Source organism: Poromitra crassiceps (genome assembly GCF_964638095.1).
Source record: "Poromitra crassiceps genome assembly, chromosome: 18".
Classification (NCBI taxonomy): Eukaryota; Metazoa; Chordata; class Actinopteri; order Beryciformes; family Melamphaidae; genus Poromitra; species Poromitra crassiceps.
The window spans coordinates 25,076,931-25,099,285 of record NC_139636.1 but is presented as its reverse complement, the minus strand read 5'-3'; the positions used below and the strand labels follow the sequence as shown (position 1 = coordinate 25,099,285).

The 22,355-nt window shown below is 43.1% G+C and overlaps 1 protein-coding gene across 2 annotated transcripts; it reads left to right on the top strand.

Moving 5' to 3' along the window:
• The first annotated feature begins 12 nt into the window (after positions 1 to 12).
• On the top strand, positions 13 to 20,511 carry dapk2b (death-associated protein kinase 2b). 2 transcript variants are annotated; one of them, XM_083655018.1, is made up of 12 exons: positions 13 to 137; positions 822 to 981; positions 10,148 to 10,369; positions 11,424 to 11,562; positions 14,370 to 14,499; positions 14,645 to 14,693; positions 14,792 to 14,818; positions 14,921 to 15,073; positions 15,680 to 15,725; positions 18,186 to 18,275; positions 18,693 to 18,773; positions 19,152 to 20,511. In XM_083655018.1, the coding sequence occupies exons 2-12, from the start codon at positions 881 to 883 to the stop codon at positions 19,227 to 19,229; spliced, it is 1,116 nt and encodes a 371-aa protein (XP_083511144.1). In that variant the 5' UTR covers positions 13 to 137; positions 822 to 880; the 3' UTR covers positions 19,230 to 20,511. The 2 variants fall into 2 exon arrangements, with proteins under 2 accessions (XP_083511144.1, XP_083511143.1); XM_083655017.1 differs by lacking the exons at positions 18,186 to 18,275; positions 18,693 to 18,773; positions 19,152 to 20,511 and adding an exon at positions 16,546 to 17,298.
• Positions 20,512 to 22,355: the final 1,844 nt, after the last annotated feature.

Here is a 22,355-nt window from a genome sequence, read left to right as displayed (position 1 = left end):
AAACGCATGATGGTGCTGCCGTGAGTGACAAATAAAGTGAGCAGCATTGTGGCTGAACTACAGACGAGACAAGAGCAGACCGGTTGAGACGTGGGAATAGCATGCGAGGTTCTTAGCAGCTGTACCGCTGACAGAAGGTGAGATGAAGCTGCTGTTATTGTTGAGACTTTGTGTGGTGTGTGAGTGTGACATGAAACTTGTCAGACAGGACTTCTCCATGTCCCCCCAAATGGTGCCGTTTTCAAACGTAGCCTGTCTTTTAATGTTTTTTTTTATCTATGTCTTGACTGTTGTTGTTCATTACATTTTTTGAATTCTGATTCATAGTAATAATAGTTAGCTATTTGAGACCTAGTGCCATTATCAACGTTTATTACACAAAATGTTTTCTATCTTGCAATTATTTCCCAAACAGATGCCCTTAAAATGCCATTTAGCCTATTAATTTTTCTTTGTAATCCTGTTATAATCACATAACTAAATAGTGCCACTAACCAGCTTGGCATAGTTGCCTGAGTTGTACTTGTGGAATAATGAAGCAGTGTAATAACAGTGTCATTAGTACTTTGTGTTAATGTCGTCTAATCAGCATTTAGACTTGTGAAAGGCAGACAAACTGCTCTATTTATTTTCTTTTCATGAGCAAAAGAGCCCATCGGCCCACGTTGTTTGGGCCCATCAGGTTGAAGAAGACTAAAGTGCAACTACAGCTCCGAGATGGAATGTTTTGCAGCAAGCTGGGACATGTAGCAGCAGCGTTCATTGCTCTGTAGTCAGAAATCAGCATGGATATCTTTCTGAGTTGTCATCTCTTCTCACAGGGTTGGACTTGTGAAGAAGAGGAGCAGTTGGAGGGGCAAGACTCGCTTCAGTGTGTTGCATGCTAAGGAGATCAACTACACCAATGAAGACATTGGGCATGGCGGTATTCAAGCAACAGAAAGTCGATGATTTCTATGAAATTGGAGAAGAGCTGGGAAGGTGAGTGTTATTTGAAGCGGTTACTACAACCATGTGGAAGTCGTTTAATTCCAATTTGTGGGAGTAGTTTAATTCCAATTGAATGATCTCTTCCCCTCATTTCATTTTTAAGTGAGATTATGATTCGGTACCCCCCGCCTGCCTCTTGATATAGTGTAACCCTATAGTCCTCATGAGTGTACATAGGGAATGGAGATGCAAACAGCCTGCCTGTTAAAGCTTGCATTTGGGAGTGTCACTGTTTTAAGTAGGTTGAAGTTTACAGCGAGAGATATGGTTCAAAGGTACGCCAAAGAAAACAAGTACTGTTTTGACACAATATGCAGCCTATATTGTACGAAATCAATCAATCAATCAATTATATATTTATATAGTGTCAAATCATAACACGAGTTATCTGTATTTTAGACCCAACAATTGAAATTGAGGTCATGTGGCAATTGAAACAATTACCCAACAAGAGCACGCACTTGGCGACGGTGGCAAGTTACGACAGTAAAGAAAGAGAAGATACTTAGATTGACCTGTCTGCTGTGTGTCTGTCTAAATATGAGCACTTCTCCACGCCATATGATTCAATGTGTTGAATCAATGTCTTGAAGATGACGATAATGCAAATCTCAAGAGACAAGTCCCTCTACAAGCCAAGGCTCTACACCGCAGACACTCAAGGAAACCGTGTACCAACGGGAAATCAATTACAGGAAGTTGATAGTGCAATATGAGGAAGTTGAACATCCTTTTAGCATGGAAGGACACATGGGCATGTGCCCCAATTGTTAACAGATTGGTAGGTTGAGAAAAGAAAACTTCTGACTAACTTTTCACTACCCTACTAATCAAAACACACTATGTCACAGTGTAGCCTTGGCCTGTTTACTGTCCACACATACAGCTGCTCTGACACACCCTACTTAACACAGGACAAACCCAGACTGGCCCAGTATAGCCTGCCAATGGAACTAGGCGCTCCGCCTGTGTTTACATGTTTCACATTAGTAGAGCAATGATCCACAGCTCAATGTCATTTTTCGGATGGAGATTCTTCCTCTGATTGAAACGTCAGATGTGTTCCTCCTGAAATATTCAGATGTGTCCATGGATGAAGACATTCAACATTGTTAGGATAAACCAGCAGATCACCAGAGGCTAATTGAGAAGCTCATGTTGCAGACACGTGCTGTTTAAAGGCCTGACAATACGGCAGAGTTGCGAAACTGAAAGCCTGTCCTTCGGAAAAGAACACTGCGCTTAGGAAGGACTCGTGGTTGAATTTGCATGTGTTTAACCCTCCTATCGTGAGGTATTAGGCTAGAATCAAGGGCGGTTGAAAACCACACAGACTTTCTGTGACTGAGAATGAGAAAGGCTCTCTGTGTCAGGGGAGTGCCTGTGAATCCGAGCAGCTCTCCAGCAGCTGTCTCTAGGTTGTAGTTTGTTACTGAGGTGTTGCTTGTTCCCGTCTCCTCTGGCTTATTGTTTTCCAGCGGGTCGGGGAGCCTCTCTGGTCACAGTTTGTGTGTGTTGCGTGGGTTTGGACTCTCTGATGTTACTCAATCGTCCCAGGAGGGTGGGGGGAACTCGATGTCGGGGGCCCCACACGGATCTGTGAGGGAATATTTGAGATGTACTGTATTAGATGGAACTGTTTAGCCGTGAAAGGCGATTCATCATTGAGCTGAGGTCGCCTTGTTCACAGATATTGATACCATCGGGCCCCTCACAGCTGTAACTGATGTTCCTTTCCACGTATTATGACAATGTGTTCCCGGCAAACCGATCTGTAAAGCAGGCAGCCCTTGTCTTTACGGTCTAAGTGATGACGTTGATGACATGGGGAAGTGTCGTGGGGTGCGAGCCTGCACCTGCTGCCATCGGCCTTCTGAGGGACAGGTGGAGGCGGTGGTGAGCTGTTATGTAAGTCATCATCACTGAGGGAGGCTGAGGGAAAAGGGCTGTTATGGGAACACACAGAGGACAATGTGAACCCGACCTTTCAACCAATAATGTGACCGTCTGTCGCCGACGACAGCACGGTTTCACACTCTTCCATATTTGGCCAGAACAGGAAATCCGCCGTAGCCATTTATAAAAGCTTGATACCTTTGCTCCTGTGAGATGGTTCAAACTGTGGTGGCCAGCGGTCAGTCGTATTAGGCTACATGACTGTTGTTGAACGAAACGACGTGTCATCACTCAAGCTGCAGGAATTCACAGGATGCGCTGTTGGATGGGAAGCCCCATTGTTTTTACACACCTGAAGCAAAATACAAACGCTTGCCAGCTTCCTCCACATTGTAAACTCTGTGTAAATATGACGTCACAGCGGATACAAATACAAGGCTGCACATTTTTCAGTATAGGAAGTCTTGGGTCTGCAGTGTTAAAGGCCATACGTGTGTTAATAGCAGTGTTGGTTACTTTCAAAATGTAATATACTACATACAGTATTACTAGTTACTTTCATTTGCAATGTTACTGTCTGTGTAGACTAGAGTAACCTGTGTTACTTGTTATCACACTACTTGTGCATTACCTTCACCAAAATAACAGCCGTAGCAGAATGACATCGCCGCCCCGGAACCATCCCGAAACATAATTCCAACCTTCTTGAAGTCATGTGTAAACCGTCCAAAATTCGAAATGTTATATCCTTTTGCTTTGTTATTGTCATCTATAGACTGTTTTCACAAAATTGTACTGCCAAGGAACAGTTTGAAACCTAGCTTATTTCTTGTCAGTTATTGTATTAGCAAACACTGCAACAGGAAGTAAGCTGGGGGCAAATTTGAATATTTGTCAAGTTTAGAATGTTTGTCAATGTTGTCAAGTTAATTCCGTCTATAAAAACACACAATTCGAAAATAATAATAATAATAATAACTTGTGTTACTTGACAACTGGTGTAATATTACTGAAATCCTATTGGTATTAATAAGTTATATTACTGAGTTATTGCTAAAAGTAATATATTACATGTAATATGTTACTTTTCTAATGCGTTACCCCCAACACTGGTTAATAGTAATTGAATGTGACTGTGAGAACACTCTAAAGGTCACATCATACCTCACTGAATTACAAAGAACAGTGTTACCACAAGCTGCCTGTGGCTGTTGCAATTATTGTCCATTTTTGGAAGTACGATGTAAAATAGTTGAAAAGGGAAATGAATTAGAGAAATGTTTTCAGTTTGCAGAAGTCGACCCCCCCACATGTCAGTCGGCGGCAGCGTTCACACGCTGGATGTGTTGACGTGAAAAGGGCTAACAGTGGCGAGGCAAACAGGTGCTGCTGATCCTTTACGGGGTTTACATGGTGTATCTATAGCACAGACACACTGGGCATGAATGCACGACCAGGGGCAGGAGAGAAAGTGTGTAGTCAGCTCCTCTGAGACCGAGGCATTCCTGCTGTTGAGTGGGTGAAAAATGTGTTTGTTGAGAGCAGCTTGACGGAGGGAACTCCATGTTGACCCGCTGAACATTCCTGGAGTTCCCGTCCCGACAGAGTGCCCGGGTGCTCGCTCACACACACACGCACACACGCACGCACACAGACACAGACACATACACACACACACACACACACACACACACACGCACACACGCACGCACACAGACACATACACACACACACACACACACACACACACACACACACACATGCACACAGACACAGACACACACGCACGCACACAGACACATACACACACACACACACGCACCTGCCCCTACATAAATGTTTTGTTGACATCAGACAGCTTAAAAAACCAGTGGGATTCTATCCTAGAATACTTCTCCAACATCCTTTTTGAGATGCTTAATATTGTCAAAGTGGCATTTGAAGCATTTCCATCGCTACATAACATAGCTGTTCATCCACTGACAGGTTAGAAATAATAATATTCTGTGATGAGGAACATCTTGAACATATTATCAGTCTGTGTTGCCTCCCCGGCCTTCCTACATATTAGTTTATGATTTGTAGATGACAGGATGGTTAGGGACAGGGCTTGGCCAATTACAGTATGAAGCTGGCTTGGTCACGGCGGCCCAGAGGTTGTTCGGCTGAGAAATGTGTTTAAGTATTGGGCCGGCGCCACTCGTCCGAGCGTTCCCCCGACCTTGGCCGTGGATAATAACCTTCAGCTGTTGGAAGTGGAAAGTCCACAGAGAGACGGTGCTTTCAGAGCCCGCTGGCCGGCTTAGAGCTAAGACAGCCGGCACGCCTGGCCCGCTGTGGAACCCCTCCTCCCAGCATCAGTTACTCTACACTCCACAACACCCCGTCAAGTCCTCACACCCACACCTGGCTCCCGCAGCTTCTCGCATTTAGGTTTACGAGTCCATCAGCACCACCAAGGTCACTCTGTTCAATCTTGCTTCACTGTTCAATCTAGGACATCGATGCTCCAGTCATGTGACCATCCCTCCTCTTAGGTGCCTGCTTTTTGAAAGATGAATGGAGTGACTCGCCCCCTCCTCGGTTCACACATGACCACAGGCATCTCTAAACACGGTCAGCCTTTCAGGGATGTCCCAGGGGTACGAATGTCCTGTCCTGTGAATAGAAAGGATAGAAAGAGCATCTGAGGTTCCATGATGCTCTGAGCCCCCCACAGGACACTGTGTTTTGGTTTTTATGTAGAGTCCCTCTTGTCGTCGTCCCCCCCCCCATCTCTCTCCCTCATGACAGGAGATGAAGAGAAGGGGCCAATTCAGATTCATCGCACACATCGTTTCCTACCACAATCGTACAGATGGAGGGTTTCGAAATCATTCTGTTAGTCTATAAGTGTTCCCTTCATCTTGACCATACAGTGCAAGTGCCATACTCTTCTGAGACACGCCCACTCAACATTTCCACATAGGGCCGTACACAATGGTGTGTTTGCTGCCCTAATATGAAGTACATGATCATGATAACTGATAATTGTTTCAATAGGTGGGTTAAGCAGATGCATTCCAGAGCCTGGCAAATATATTAGAGCATAAAACCAAAAACAAATGGCAGCTATGCATATAAAGGACTGGAGTTGCCCAACATTAGACCAATGTAGTAATACTGGGAAGCTCCCAGATGTGATGTAGCTCGCTATAGGCAGCAGGGTGTGTCTGAAACAGAGCAAACAGGCTTAGCCTATGACATATCCTGGGTTTTCCCAGAGAAAATGCACTTTGGAAGTGGAAGTGCGCGCTGCATGTATTGTATAGCCTACGGCTCCACTGATTGAAGTGAGCGTGGTGTGTGTGTGTGTGTGTGTGTGAGCACAGCGGGTTGCCATATGCCCCTGGAATCTGCGTGTTTGGTGCTGCCACCAGGGGACAGCTTTCATCCTCTGGTCCCTCTCAGCACTTCCTTTCCACACTTCCCTTCCCTTCCCTTCCCTTCCCTCACCTCCTCCAGCTCAGCGGGCCCATTCCTTCCACCCGCCACCATGATGATGAGATGGCAGGTGGAGGATGAGCCTCCAGGCACGGCTATTCTTAGCCTGCTAGCCATGATAGTGAGCAGCCTATCACAGCCACCCTGGGATGTCTCTGTGGAAACGGCCCGCCCCCCCCATTATTATCTGTTCCCTCTCTCCGGTGTGCTCTTTCGCAATGTCTGAAAGTGCAAGGTGTCATTGCCACATTGCACACTTCATAGACTTATACGCTTTAAACCCTGTGGTCCGCTAGATTAGTATGCTTAATCTACCCATCCCACTCGATGCTCTGTATGCATCCTTGCCTGAGTGCTCCTCTTCAGTCGTGTCAAAGAGAACGTTCATCCATGGCTCGCCCACTCAGAGCCTCTTTGGGAGTTGTGCCACCACACCAGCCCTCATGTCCCATCTGGGCCTGACACTGAAGGCTCAGTGCCTCAGAGGCTTGACACTGGGCCTGACACTGGGCCTGACACTGAAGGCTCAGTGCCTCAGAGGCTTGACACTGGGCCTGACACTGAAGCCTCAGTGCCTCAGAGGCTTGACACTGGGCCTGACACTGGGCCTGGCACTGAAGGCTCAGTTCCTCAGAGGCTTGACACTGGGCCTGACACTGGGCCTGACACTGAAGGCTCAGTGACTCAGAGGCTTGACACTGGGCCTGACACTGAAGGCTCAGTGCCTCAGAGGCTTGACACTGGGCCTGACACTGGGCCTGACACTGAAGGCTCAGTGACTCAGAGGCTTGACACTGGGCCTGACACTGAAGGCTCAGTGCCTCAGAGGCTTGACACTGGGCCTGACACTGGGCCTGACACTGAAGGCTCAGTGACTCAGAGGCTTGACTCTGGGCCTGACACTGAAGGCTCAGTGCCTCAGAGGCTTGACACTGGGCCTGACACTGAAGGCTCAGTGCCTCAGAGGCTTGACTCTGGGCCTGACACTGAAGGCTCAGTGACTCAGAGGCTTGACACTGGGCCTGACACTGAAGGCTCAGTGACTCAGAGGCTTGACTCTGGGCCTGACACTGAAGGCTCAGTGCCTCAGAGGCTTGACACTGGGCCTGACACTGAAGGCTCAGTGCCTCAGAGGCTTGACACTGGGCCTGACACTGGGCCTGACACTGAAGGCTTAGTGCCTCAGAGGCTTGACACTGGGCCTGACACTGAAGACTCAGTGCCTCAGAGGCTTGGCACTGGGCCTGACACTGAAGACTCAGTGCCTCAGAGGCTTGGCACTGGGCCTGACACTGAAGACTCAGTGCCTCAGAGGCTTGGCACTGGGCCTGACACTGAAGGCTCAGTGCCTCAGAGGCTTGTCTTCAGTGACCCAGTTAACAGATCAATAAATGCATGGAGTAGGCAGGCACGCCCACAGCACCCTGCAGAAGGAGTGGCAGCAGGCTTAGTCAGGTCCCAGATTACAAGTGTGAGTGTGATAATACAGGCATAGATGGAGACTCACCACATATTTAACTGGATGACTAAGTGCTAGAACCTGTTTTCACCCTCCTCATCAATTAAGAGTGAAAATACTAGTTATGTTGTTAGAGAGTGACAATAAAGTTTGGATGTTTAATGGTGGAATACTTGTATTCACTAAAAATGTTGGGTTGACAAAGCTCAGTATTAAAACTCAAAAACAAACTAATCTAAATCATAAACATCCATATGTAATCCATATAATTATAAGGCCTTGCATATCATTTATTGTTCACTCATTTTACCTTACATGTCTTATTGTGTAGAACTCTGGGGATCAACCTTTAAAACAACTCTAAATTCAATAGTTGTTCTACAAAAACGAGCCATACGTATCATTAATAAAAAGGATTACTATGCTCACACAAATCCACTGTTTCTAAATTCCCGTGTTATGAAATTTAACGACTTGTTCTATTATAAGATAATGCAAATAATGTTTAAAGCAAAATCAAAGTCACTCCCATTCTCTGTGCAAAAGTTATTTTCAATACGGGACAGCAAGTACGATCTAAGAGGTGTGTGCAAGTTTAATGTGCAAAAAGCTAAAAAAGAGATTAAAAGGAGATGTGTTTCCATTGTTGGGGTGAAAGTTTGGAATGATGCACATATAAATTTGAAGATGTGTAATTCGCTTTTGGTTTTCAAAAAAATGGTTTCTGAAGCTATTTTTGAAGGTTATAAGTGTGAATAAATTTTCTGATGCTGTTTAAAAAAATATATATATATATATATATTCTGTGTTGTAAACATTGACTGTTGCAAATTTACTTTTCTGTTTTTTATTTTATTTTGGAGGAAAGCTTAATTGAGTAGAAATTAGGTCAGGTTTAATATAAGCATTTTGCTTCTGCCTGAGCCTGTTCAGTCTCTGGTTGATTTGATTTTGTTTATACTGTGATTTTGTTATGATGACTGAATAAAATTACATTACATTACATATGTTCAGAGACTAGAATATGCAAAGCAGCAAAACACAGAAACATTGATCGACTCAGAGGCCCGGTAAGCCACACCTCTGTTGTGAAATATTCAGGAGGACTGACCTCTGACCTCTTGAGGATGGCTAGAGATTATTTGGCAGGCAGGTTGCTGTAGTTGCTGTAGTGGGAGGACAGCAGGAAGGTTGCTGTAGTGGGAGGACAGCAGTTCTGTCTGTACCATTGTTCTCCGGCTGGCTGGGAGAGGGGAAATGATGAACATTAACCTCCCTAACCTCTCCTTTCACCCATAGTCATATCCTATCTTATCCTTATATGTTATACGAGTTTCATCACCAAATGAAATATCCACTATTTCATTCAACACATGATAGAGACAGGGACAAGAAAAACAAATGATGGTATTTTTCAAAGAATAGCGGGCGATTTCCTCCGTTGATTAAGTTATGACACTGAAACAATAATAATAACTCCCAGTACTTTTTATTTTTGAGAGATATTGAATTATGAACTTGCTTTTTTTGTCTGAAGTGTTGCCCATCCATTTCATACTGTAGCGCCCCCATCTGGCAGCGTCAGGTTAATACTGTACTCCCAAGTTGCGTGAAATGTTTAATATATCCACATTGTTGAATTGTCAGTCAGTTAGACATGGATCAGACCTCTCATATATTTCTGCAGTCATGTTTAGTAAAAAAAAAAAAAAAGCTATACGTTTTGGGCAAGTTACTCAGGAAGTGTAATTAGCTACGTATTACTGATTACTCCTTTAAAAAGTAATACAATTACTTTACTTATTACTTGGTATCAAAAGTAAGTTACCTTACTCACTACTTTACTATATTACTTTAGCTACCCCACCTTCCGTAAAGGGAGGTACAACCTTTTATTGAAACAATAATTAACCTTACAGGAGGAGTCAACAATCAGCCAATAAACTGCATACTTTCTTTTATTTATTTCCCTTAGGAGGACAAAAAAAACGAATAATGTTTGGCAACGCAGAAGTCTCGCATAGCCAGACCTATCTCCACACTTCCTCTGAGCGCTGTGCCAGCACTGGAGAAAGTAATGCAGTAACTTGAAGTTACTTGGATTAGTAACTACTAAAAACTCTGCATGGTCCTCCCCCATGGCAGAAGACTGATGTCTTGCAATACCAGAACCTCCCATCACAGGGAGAGCTTCTACTCAACTGCTATCCCCCTCCAAAATACAACAACAACAACAAAACTCTTCTCTCGTTTTGTCCGTTTCAGATCCCTAAACAGAGCAGTCCCCGTCATTGTCTTTTGCTTGTTTTGTGTCTGCAGTGGGCAGTTTGCCATTGTCAAGCGCTGCACAGAGAAGAGCACAGGCCTTGAATACGCAGCAAAGTTCATCAAGAAGCGTCAGAGCCGGGCCAGCAGGCGGGGGGTGAAGAGAGAGGAGATCGAGAGGGAGGTGTGCATCCTGCAGCAGCTCCAGCACTCCAACATCATCACTCTGCACGACGTGTACGAGAACCGCACAGATGTGGTGCTGATCCTAGAACTGTGAGTCACCGCACAAGCATCTACAACACTTGCATAATACGACAGAGTGTCATTTACGATCTTTTGCCATTCGATACAATAGCATTCCCTCATGCTTGTCAAGTAGAGTAGTGTTCATCTGAAAAACGTCCAAATCTCCCCACACCATCATCATCAAATCCCTGCCACATGTTTGGGTTTATTTTTTGGCATCTCTCCTATAGTCAAAGGATTAGACCTCGCTAAACATAAGGCCATTATTATCTTTTAGGCCTATCTAGATCCATGTCTTAATTCGGTGCTAGTTGTGTGTCTGTGTGTAGGAACGATCTGGTCTATGTGTTTGCTTATGTGTACATAGGCTGTTTGTCAAACTTTTGTTTGCAGAGAACCTCTACCAGGATCATGCAGTCCAGAACGTCCCTTACTGAGTCAATAAAGCTTTGGTTAGAAAGAGGCGCCAGTGGGAGGTAGCGGGCACAGGGCCCAATTAGGACTAATTGAAAGCTCAATCCAATCAAAGTAGAGGTGAATCGATTCACTAGTATGCACTGTGCAGTGTGCACTATTACACGATTACACACTGTGCTACAGACAGAGAGCTTAAAGCACACTCAAATCAATGCTGTGTTGTGGTTGTTGTTGTTTTCTGTATGAAAGAACATCATGCTTATCTGCTGGTCAAAGGAGGCTTCATGAATGTCCTTTGCAGCCTTTTATAATTTCTCCTATTGCTATTGGCTAGATGGAGCACTACTTATGGTTCATCACTGGGGCACTATCTCACACAGGAATGTATTGTTGCCACAAACAAAGTTATCCAAGGCATGCTTGACCAATGCATCTGGACACTGAGGACTCACTTAAGATGACATTTTAGTGAGTGGTCACGCTCCAGATGATTGGAGCACATGGTATGAGTCACTGAGTATGAACGAGTGCTTGTGTGTGTGTGTGTGTGTGTGTGTGTGTGTGTGTGTGTGTGTGTGTGTGTGCGTGCGTGCGTGCGTGCGTGCGTGCGTGCGTGCGTGCGTGCGTGCGTGCGTGCGTGCATGCGTGCGTGTGTGTGTTACAGAGTTTCTGGAGGAGAGCTGTTCGATTTCCTGGCTCAGAAGGAGTCTCTCAGTGAAGAGGAGGCCACCCAGTTCATCAAACAGATCCTAGATGGAGTGCAGTATCTCCACTCCAAACGGATCGCACACTTTGACCTAAAGGTATGACGAAGCCCACGAGTGAAATGTGCCACCTGCTTCTCATGTAAAGCCACGGGTCATGTGGCTTCTGTTAAGAACTCTTTTGGAGGAGAGGAGGGTGTTTGTGCTACATCTTTTGACTCCCCAGCTACTGTACATGTAGGATTGAGCAGGACTTGCTGTGTTCTATCATATAGCCTAAGGTTATATAATACGTGATATTAAGAGTGTCTGTCGCAACTCTGAGTCACGTACACATCCTTCCTGTTTTGTGTGGCTGGCCTCCAGACACTCAGACAGCAACGCCACAAGGTTATCTGTTGGCCTTTAGAGAGAGATGTCATTGTCACCCTCGCTACTCTCTGATAGTCACCATCCTGTTTTTCTACCACTCTTCCTCCACTCGCTCTGAACACTTTTAGTTTGGCAAGCAGAGACTACCATACATGTAGAGGCCATTTGGTGAAGGGCTTGATTCAGACCTACGGTGGTACAATGTTTGCTCTCTGCAGTAATTAAATGCTGACCATTTTCTGTCCTGCTGATTCCACTTAGCTGTTTTCCAGCGCACACCAGGATAGTATAGACGCGTTTTTTTATTAGTTTGCATTAAAAACAAGAAGGAGCGAAACTACGCGTTCCGCATAGCCTACTGCTTCATTAGATTCACTATGTGCTTGATTGCCAACAGGTGTGTATTTAAATAATCAGGTGCCGATTGACTGGTATCCATTCCCCAATACAAACGCACCTCAAAGAGTCAATAATAGGCAACTTCAAACAATACAATTCCACCATACAAGATTGGAGTAAATATTACATATAAAACTATTTAACTATCTTATCTTTATTTATCTATGATAAGATAATGAGATACAATTAATGTCATAATACAAAGTCTGGCCATCCGATTTCTAAATACTATAGAGGGGTAGGCTACAGAGTACATGTGTTTCCTAATACGAGGGATCAGCCGAGCAGCATTTTGGTAAACAAACCGCGTCACTGGGTGGCAACGGCAATGGAACCCTATGGAGCGTGAGCTTTGGGAGGCTTGAGTGTCTGACTTTACCCGGCTGACTCTGTTTACATTTTAGAAACGGTGACAGTTCACGCAACTTTAACACGACATGCTTGCATATATTATACATCAAACTCTTGAGCTACTTCTGCTCTCACTCAGAATGTAAAAATATAAGCAATGTGATGTATAGTTTTTGAGATATTAACATTTGTTTGGCACAACCAGTGCCCAATTCAGCCTCCCTCTTTTTGAAGCCTATTATATGCGGAAATTGCATACTTTCAAATGGACAGTGGGGGGCGCAGTTCGTGTAGCACTCCCCAGGAACATGCATTCAACTCTATGGGAAACGAGCCAACTTCTCTCTCGGTCTATGTCTTAAATGAACACTTTCCAAATTAGTTTATGGTCTGAAAAAACAATTTCAAGTCTTTTTCCTGCTCTCACACGCTCCGTTTTCTAAATTATAGCCCCATTTCGAGGAAAATTGACGACAAACATTGGATAATAAGAACAGTAATACTTCCGACCGGTAGAGGCAGCAATGTGCCGCAAGGTATCAGATAGTAATAGTTAAGCAAATTATCAGAAAATAGCATTACTTTATGATATTTTAATAATGTTAGTAGACACACGTAACTATATAGATACCATACATCTAACGTTCATAACATGGCGGACCATTTAACGTTATCTATACCGTTAGATAAAGCTAAGCCTTCTCTGTATTCAGACCATTGGATTCAGCCCAGAAACCGGAGTACGTTATTATAAACGTTATAAATATAGTCACGTTATAAACAACTAATGCTGGGGGTCCGTATGGAAACAGTGTTACGCAAAATGGTTAAAAGTTAAATCAATTTGGTCATTCAGTGGCGTTTTACTGCAATGTAAAGTAAGTAACGTTAGCCGCTAGCATTAGCCAAAGTAGCAGACTACCCATAATGCATTACGGCGATAAGAGAGACAGGGCAAATTCGGAAACTCCCCTGGCAGCCGCCCCCTCTCCCCGTACTTCCATGTAGAATTAATCGATTCAACCAATCAACGATGAACAGGAAGCGGGAGATTCAAGCCTCATTTTCTCATATAAAATCCCAATCAGCTCGCTTTATCCAGATCTATTATACTATCAATGGGCACAACTCATACGAATAACTGCCGCGGGGTTCTGCATTTCTGGATGGCAAGTGACGTCACGCTGATTCGTCCTATACTGTAATACGATAGCCTACTCGTCAAATTTTTTTTTTTTTTTAATATTAGAAAAAAATAGACACATTTATATAGGAAGAGGGTACTATACAAATACATTTCACCATGATAAATTACAAAATAATATTACAGAGTGGATATAAAATATACTCTCAATAAGGGGGGGGAGTCTGTGCCAGGGGGGTTCAGTGGCTCAACTTTGCCTACATATGAGGTCACTTGTAGACACAGAGCAACAATGTAGGTTGTTAGACAATGAAACAATGCAGTTTAGACAATGAAACAATGTAGGTTAGACACAAGTTGCAAAAAAAGGCTCAAGTTGAATACCTCATGTGGCTCCAAGGAGTTAAGAGTATGTATCCAATATGCCGATATGCAATCAGCTGTTTGCACTTTTTTCTACCTTAATGTTGCACACTAAGTATGATTATAACTGTTGCAATGTTTTCCTTTAATGCCTACAAAAAAGATGACTTTAAACAGGTAACGTGGATTATTCTATGCTGCTTATTAGCCAGTCTTAGCATTGGTATGAATCTGCTGACGAATGTGGCCTCTGTTGTTGTTTTTGTTCTTTTCGCAGCCTGAAAATATCATGCTGTTGGATAAGGATGTCCAGCTGCCACGCATCAAAATCATAGACTTTGGACTGGCACATAAAATAGAAGCTGGAGCAGATTTCAAAAACATTTTCGGAACTCCTGAATTTGTTGGTAGGTATTTTCAATTAGGTGTGTTTTTCCCCCCATGTTTGTAGTAACCTTAGTGGGACCATCTGTATGTACATTTTGGGAAGATTCTTGTTATTTCGCCCGGTGTTGTTTGTGACGCAGGAGTCTGTGTTGTGTCTATTTTCAGCTCCGGAGATAGTCAACTACGAGCAACTGGGATTGGAGGCAGACATGTGGTAAGAAGGACTCTCAATTATCTCTGGACTCTACTGACCACTATACAACACAGGCTGCAATGCATTTCTTTGGATTAACTTTGTGCAATCCTTCACAGGAGCATCGGAGTCATCACATATATACTGTAAGGAGGGATCTTCCATTCATCTCAATCTGAATTTGAATATACTGTTGAGAGATAATAAAGGAAGATCTTTATGCGTGTGTGTTTTTGCTGTTGTTTCAGTTTGAGCGGTGCTTCCCCTTTCCTTGGTGACACGAAGCAGGAGACAATGGGAAACATCTCAGCGGTGAACTACGAGTTTGACGACGAGTTCTTCAGCAGTACGAGTGAGCTGGCCAAGAACTTCATCAGACAGCTGCTGGAAAAAGACACAAGGTAAAGGAAGGGCTCTGTCATGACCAGAAGGGGTTGTATTTAAAGGCACGCAAAAATATAGAAAGAGCATAAAATTGGGCACATTTCAAGGATTAACCACATGTGATAGCCACCAAAAAACAAACATACATTATTTATTCTACAGTATACTCTGAATCTAAGTACGGCACCTAGGGCAAAGCATTGTGTAATAACTGTCTTTCTTTGTACCACGCAATTATCTCCTATCTTGGACTTGTTGCTTGACATTGCGTTTCCATTTAAATGCACCTCTGGGAATATTCCTGTGAAATGTATGCTGTTCTCAATATATTGCTGTGTGGGGTTCACAACCTAAAGCACGACGACAGGACTTGTTTTCCACGGTCCGTCTCTCATGGAGTTGTTTATCTCCCCCCACCACCACCGTTATATATGTCATTTTAAAGGACTTTTACTTTGCACTTTATCATTTCTCTTTTGAGATTATTTACTGTTTTGCTCCATCTTCTGCTATTGATGTGAGTGCATCTATCTATCTATCTATCTATCTATCTATCTATCTATCTATCTATCTATCTCCTTTGTTTATTCAATTTTTCGTCTGTTTATTTCCTCTTTTTTTAGAAAGCGGTTAACCATACAAGACGCCCTCAACCATCCTTGGATAAAGGTATGCACATGGTTTATGCTATACATAATAGCATGTGTCTGTGTTGTCAGCTACCTCTGATGTATCTGTCAGCACTCCGCCCAATCATGTTAAACAACATCTCCACCCAAACATGTTAGACGACATCTCGCTGTGTTGCGTCTCACGTGTCAAAGGGTGTCAGGTTTATTTGTTTATCGGAGCAGCAAATCCATCTTTAAATGCTCAGTGATTAGTGTATTTAACTACTGGCTCAAAATCCTGCAGTTCACACTCAACTACATACAGCCTGGCCTGTTCAAAACATAGCACAATACTGTAGCCATGATCATAGCACCGCACCCCTCCTCTGGGAAGATTCTCTGACCCTTCACCTCTCAATTCACTCAGCACTACACATCTTGGACAGTCTCCCTCTGGCATTTGCAGTCTGAAATTGTCCCTCTGGCTTGAGTTAATTAACAGAAATCAAAGACGTTGAAGCAAAAGCTGGATCTCACCTTTTTTTTTATGGCATGGTTATGACATTTAACAGCTTGTAATGCTGAAGAAGCGTGTTCCACTATTGGCCGCTGACCTGCATGTGAATGGTGTTTTGCTGTGGAGTCCTCGTCCTGTTTGGATATGTACAAGCATGGGGACAAGGAACATAACACACTCAACAGGAATGTATTTTGGGCTGCCTTTCTCACCTGCCATGGCTTTCGCTGTAGTTTTACACACTAATGCTACAGTGCCACGCCTGTTAGGACATTCACCACTGATGTGTGTGTGTGTGTGTCAAAGATGCACCAATAAGACAGACCTCTCACTCAGTGTTCCTCCACCCCTCTGTCTGAAGTCCCACGGCCAAACGGAGGACAGCTCCGCCCGAGAGGCCAAGAAGAAAGTGGAGCCATGGCAGCTGAAGCCCACGCGCCTGAAGGAGTACACCATCCAGTGCCACTCTAGCATGCCCCCGAACAACACGTACGCTAACTTTGAGCGTTTCGCTCATGTGGTGGAGGACATCAGCTCGATGGAGACCGGGATATCAGAGGTGACGGGAGCCCGTCACACCCTGCACGGCGACATGGACGCCCTGCTCTCCATCTACAACGAGAAGGAGGCCTGGTACAAGGAGGAGAGCGAGAGCGCGAGGAAGCAGCTGTCCCAGGTGCGATACGAGTTCCGCAAGGTGGAGGCGACCAGGAGGCTGCTGCGGGAGGACATGAAGGCGGTAGATGCCAGTCTGGAGAGTATCAGCGGGAAGTACCACCAGAGGCAGAGCCAGCTGAACGCGCTCAGGCAGGAGCTGAACTCGGAGCTGCAGTGGCTGCAGCAGGTGATGGGCTCCTCCCCGCACCCCGAGGTGGCCAACGGCGGCCACAGCAGCAGCAGTCCGCACCCCGAGGTGGCCAACGGCGGCCACAGCAGCAGCAGTCTGCATAAGGAAGTGAACCAGGCACTGAGGGAGCTGCTGCACCGGGCCTGTGGGGCGGACCTGTGCCCCCCTGAGGCCAAACAGACAGTCTCAGACTCTGGCTAACACACGGGGAAAAGACACAAAAAACATTGACTGTTGCTTCATCTTAAATGTTCCTTTGCAAGGAGATTGTAGGAATTCAATACGTAACTTTGTGTTGTTAAGATATAAATTATTTTACGATTTCTTAATGATTTGTAAGATTGTTTCTCCTAGTGTGAGCTTTATAGTAGTTTCAATTAAGTGGCATGATAATATTCGTTAGGAATAATTCCAAACTTGAAATGATGACAAAGCACACATTTATTTTGGGATGGCACTGTATTTGTTTGGGAAGCTTGATGTTGAATTTTCTGGTTTACTTTTGTTGTACCCAGGAACAAAAAAAACAGGGTCAAGCAGGAATTCCTTTCAATGGAGTGTAGCAGAAGTTCACACTTTTTTGATTAATTTATTTTTTCATTCCATTGTATTTTTTGTATTTCTTAGTGTGTTGTTATTTATAGATATGAATGAGCACTTTTACTTGACCTTGAATTTATTTATTTAGTTTGGATACCATTTCTTTCTTTCTTTTCTTTCTTTCTTTCTTTCTTTCTTTGAGATGTTCCATAAACCAACAGGTAAAGCACATTATGATGCATTCAAACTATATTTTTCGAATGTCATAATTTTGTCACTATTTTACGTTTGAAGTTAACCATAAAATGCACAACTATAAATGTAATACATTTGACCTATTTGTTTATGTGTGGTCTTTTTCAGCACCTCAGTGGATTTACCCACCTCACATCGTTTGACAGTTTTGACTGTTGTCTTTTTCCAAGCACTGAAATAAACATTCATTGTTTATCTATCCCAATCCCAAACCCTTGTAGTTTGCCTCGATTCTCTTTAGATTTCATGTTATTCTTCATGTTATACAGCCACAATCAGACCAATACGCTGGCATAGCTTTTACAAACATGAAGACTGATTTGACATTATTTGTTTGATCCCTCATCCTGTCTCTCCAGCCCTCGAATCCCAGACAGGCCATGGTGAAGAGGCTGTCAGTGGTCAACCTGGAGAACTTCAGGAGACAGTATGCCAGGCGCAGGTGGAAGGTAAAGCACAAGTACTGGGAGCACAATGATATAACTTGCATGCAACAATCAGAGAGGAGGGGGGAGATGGTTTCACTCTTTTACTTTCTGAATCTGTCTTGTGATTGATTGATTGATTGATTTTCTTTATTTAAGTGTCATGCTTCGAATGAAGCCCAGCCCACATGGGCTTACAGGACACTTTTACTGTTCATCATTTAAACAAACAATGATCAAAACATAAAACCAACAGAAAACACCCAAAATACATACAGTAAAGTTGTACAGCATGAAAACCACCACCTGAACCTACTTAAAGAGCTGTGCTTGCCTTCTATTCCAGGCCCTAGAGATAAAGTTAGCAGTCTTAAATACCTCAGTCTTAAACAACCACTCCAACTTCTGGCCATCATCTTGTTCTTTTATCTGTGCCAACAGATGTCATTCAGAATCGTGGCTCTCTGCAACCACTTAACACGCATGATGAAGAAGAGCCACAAGCTGCCTGACCAGGATGAGGTAGGAGGAGGAGCTAATCCATCAATGATCCCGAGAAGTCTGCTATTACTGGCCCGTTTTGGAATATGTCATGAGATGGCATTGCCATAAACTTAGGTCGGCCACATAAAGAGCGACTATGATAGTTACAGCAGATCTTCTGTGTTTCTATAAGACTTTCAAGAGTCATCACAACAGTATTTACCTTCTGTTCTGTAACAGTGTCATGGCTACTATCTGCTCTAATGTATGTCTCACGAATATCAAATGTACTGTCTGTGACCCACTAGCCTATTTGTTAACTTACAGTCATTACTTATTTATAATGTGTGTGTGACCTTAATAGCCTATTCTAACCACATCTTTAAGCTGTTACTCAACTTAAGCGTTTGATTTCAGAGGGGCTGCGAAAGTGACCAAGAAGAAGAAATCGTGAAGAGAAGACCCAGAACGAGAAAGAGAAGCAGCACTTCCTGAAGGCGCTCGGCAGTGTCAGGTGTGATGGTTGAGGATCTGACTATTCAAAGGCAGTGACACTGCACTGAGAGGCACATAAAGAATATAGGCTATTCATTTGAGTATGCTGTAAATACAGCAGTCTAAAGTGGTATAAGCCAGTGGTTCTGGTTCCAGGGGGTCCCCAGCAAAAAGGGTAATGATTTATTTTCACTAGGATTCCAAACATAAGTAACATAATGACAGAATGTATGACTATTTTTGTCATGGATTTCAGGCCCAGGTGCACCCAATCAGCCTAACAACCCCAAAACCAGGCTCCTGCAAGACAGGGGCCAGGGGAGTGGGAGGGTCTTCACAAAAGCTAAAATCTTGTCCAATGGGGGACCCTGGGACAAAATGTTCTCAAATGGGGGTCCATCTAATTTGTGTCACTTTAGGGGTCCTTGATGTGAAAACGTTTGAGAACCACTGTTCGACGCAGAAGATAATTTGCTGAATGTCACATGCCAACCATGAAAAGTATTTACTTAGAAATTACTTCGAAATGGCCGCTCCTAAAATAGAGTGGGTATTTCCCTCATAAGTTCTGTTAGCTAGAATGTGCGAGCAATAAAGTCGAGACGTAAATAATGTTAGAACATACAGAAAATGAATGTAGTCTGCTTCCTCTTTCAACTGAGGTCTTAAAAAGTCCCTCAACAATTTTTTGACGTGACAGTATTGACAGGCTGTTGTCCTTTTGTTGTGCAGGCTGTGTACACAACGATAAGAGGTTTACAAGAAGATGTGTAACTTATGTCAGATAGTGTAACATTGTTGCAGATGAACAACAGTACTGCAGTACTTGCAGCTCTTCATAGCCAAGTTTACATGTTGTCCTGCTTACTGTAACTCAGCAATGTCTGTGCTGTTTACTGTTGATAACCTCTTCATTTGTCAAAAAATTACCTGAAGCTTGTACGCTATACAGGCAATCTGTTTACTGGATGTTATGTATTTCTTTGTATGAAATTGCTTTTGTCCAATGGGGCCAATACGTTTGGTTCTTCCTATGAGTAAATAAATATATAATTAGTCTAAGTTAAACAAAGTTTGACCCTTGAATATTTTTATGCGATTGTTAGGTATATTTTGATGTATTTATGGTGTAAATATAAATGTCAGTCAATGTCTTAATTTCCATTTTACTTGTCTTAGCTCAGAAAATGGAGCATGGATTGTTTTAAGCGAGAGTACTATATTTCTGTTTACTTGTAAGTATTGTAAATTGAAATGGTGTTTTATTAATGAATAAACCTGTTCAAACCTAACGTAATTGGCATCCCTCATTAGTGATATCATGAAATGTGTAAAAGAAACAATGAATAATCACAATGTTATAATGAGGATATCGTATGACTCTTGTGTAGCCTATTAGTTATGGCCATTAAACCATTACATTTGCATTTTGTGCATTTAGCTGACAGCCTTCTGATTATGGGACGCTTTTGCCTCAAGCTTCACTGCATATTTGTTGTTGTTGTTGTTGTTGTTGTTGTTGTTGTTGTTGTTGTTGTTGTTGTGTTTGTTTAAGAGGGATTAGGGCAACAGGAGTTTTGGAAAGTCAGCTTCCTGGTGACACCAGAACTGGTGGACAGGTTCACACTGTATTTGAGATAGGGATTATAAAGGTGCTGATAATTCTGGACTATCTCAATGTCACTGTGCAAGGAGTTGAACCCCTACTTGAGCCCCAGGCCACTGATCTGCAGCTGGCTGTCCACTGACCCCCACTGTGATCATGTGTATGGATAAATATGTCCTATTACTGTCTGCGGTGAGACCATTTGACACGGCCCATAAGACAACTGACTACGAATGTACTGTACACAATCTTCTCCTATTTAGCCCCCCCCCCCACACCTTTCTTTTTTATTTTTTACAATGTGAACCCATTGTGCTATTCCATAAAACCATCATGCTTAAACAAAATGAAAAGGTTAAAATTTTGGGGCAGATTATCCACACCCCTTTACAATAAAATGCCTTCTTAATTTTCTGAACATAAACCCAACCCTAATTATGCTGGTGCACTGTCCTTGTTGGCTACTCACAGCTGGGATTGATTTTTCAGACTGCGGCTGCTCAACAATTCCGTTTCACAACAGTAATGTTGTTTGGGCTCGGTTAGGCTGAAAGAGATTGGAGGAGAAATTTGATCTGAACTAAATACACTGCTGGCGGGCAGCCAGAAAATGTAGGCCAGTTCCACCACGATGGTGTTGAAGGGGTTATAGTCAACAAGTGTAGGTCAGTCTGGAATCTGTCAGCTTGTCTGAGACAGAGGATCCTCCTATCACACAATCTGCCTTTGAAGATTGTTTTTAATGTCCTGCATACAAGCCCATTTTCTATACTGCACACTAGATCACAGCTGTCTACACGTCTTCACAAGAAACAACATGGAGACAAATAAATGGGCTTAGTCATTATCAATTAGCTGCTGCAGTATACTACCAACAACACCATGTAAAATAATATTTTTTGTGATTGGACACATTGTATTTGACCTTAATAAAGGCACATATAGCCAGCAGGATATAGGCTATGTTGTGCAATATACTGTAGGCCTACATCTATCCCACAGTATCAATATATATCTACATCTATCCCACAGTATCAATATAGGCATACATCTATTCCATAGTATCAATATAGGCCTACATCTATTCCACAGTATCAATATAGACCTACATCTATCCCACAGTATCAATATAGACCTACATCTATTCCACAGTATCAATATAGACCTACATCTATCCCACAGTATCAATATAGACCTACATCTATCCCACAGTATCAATATAGGCCTACATCTATTCCACAGTATCAATATATATCTACATCTATTCCACAGTATCAATATAGGCCTACATCTATTCCACAGTATCAATATATATCTACATCTATTCCACAGTATCAATATAGGCCTACATCTATTCCACAGTATCAATATATATCTACATCTATTCCACAGTATCAATATAGACCTACATCTATTCCACAGTATCAATATAGACCTACATCTATTCCACAGTATCAATATATATCTACATCTATTCCACAGTATCAATATAGACCTACATCTATTCCACAGTATCAATA

Coding starts and splice junctions, on each gene's coding strand:
- dapk2b (XM_083655017.1), top strand. CDS start 881: ATGCTAAGGAGATCAACTACACCAATGAAGACATTGGGCATGGCGGTA. Junction 11,563..14,369: donor TCGCACACTTTGACCTAAAG/GTATGACGAAGC, acceptor TTCTTTTCGCAG/CCTGAAAATATCATGCTGTT. Junction 15,726..16,545: donor TCAACCATCCTTGGATAAAG/GTATGCACATGG, acceptor CTCTGTCTGAAG/TCCCACGGCCAAACGGAGGA.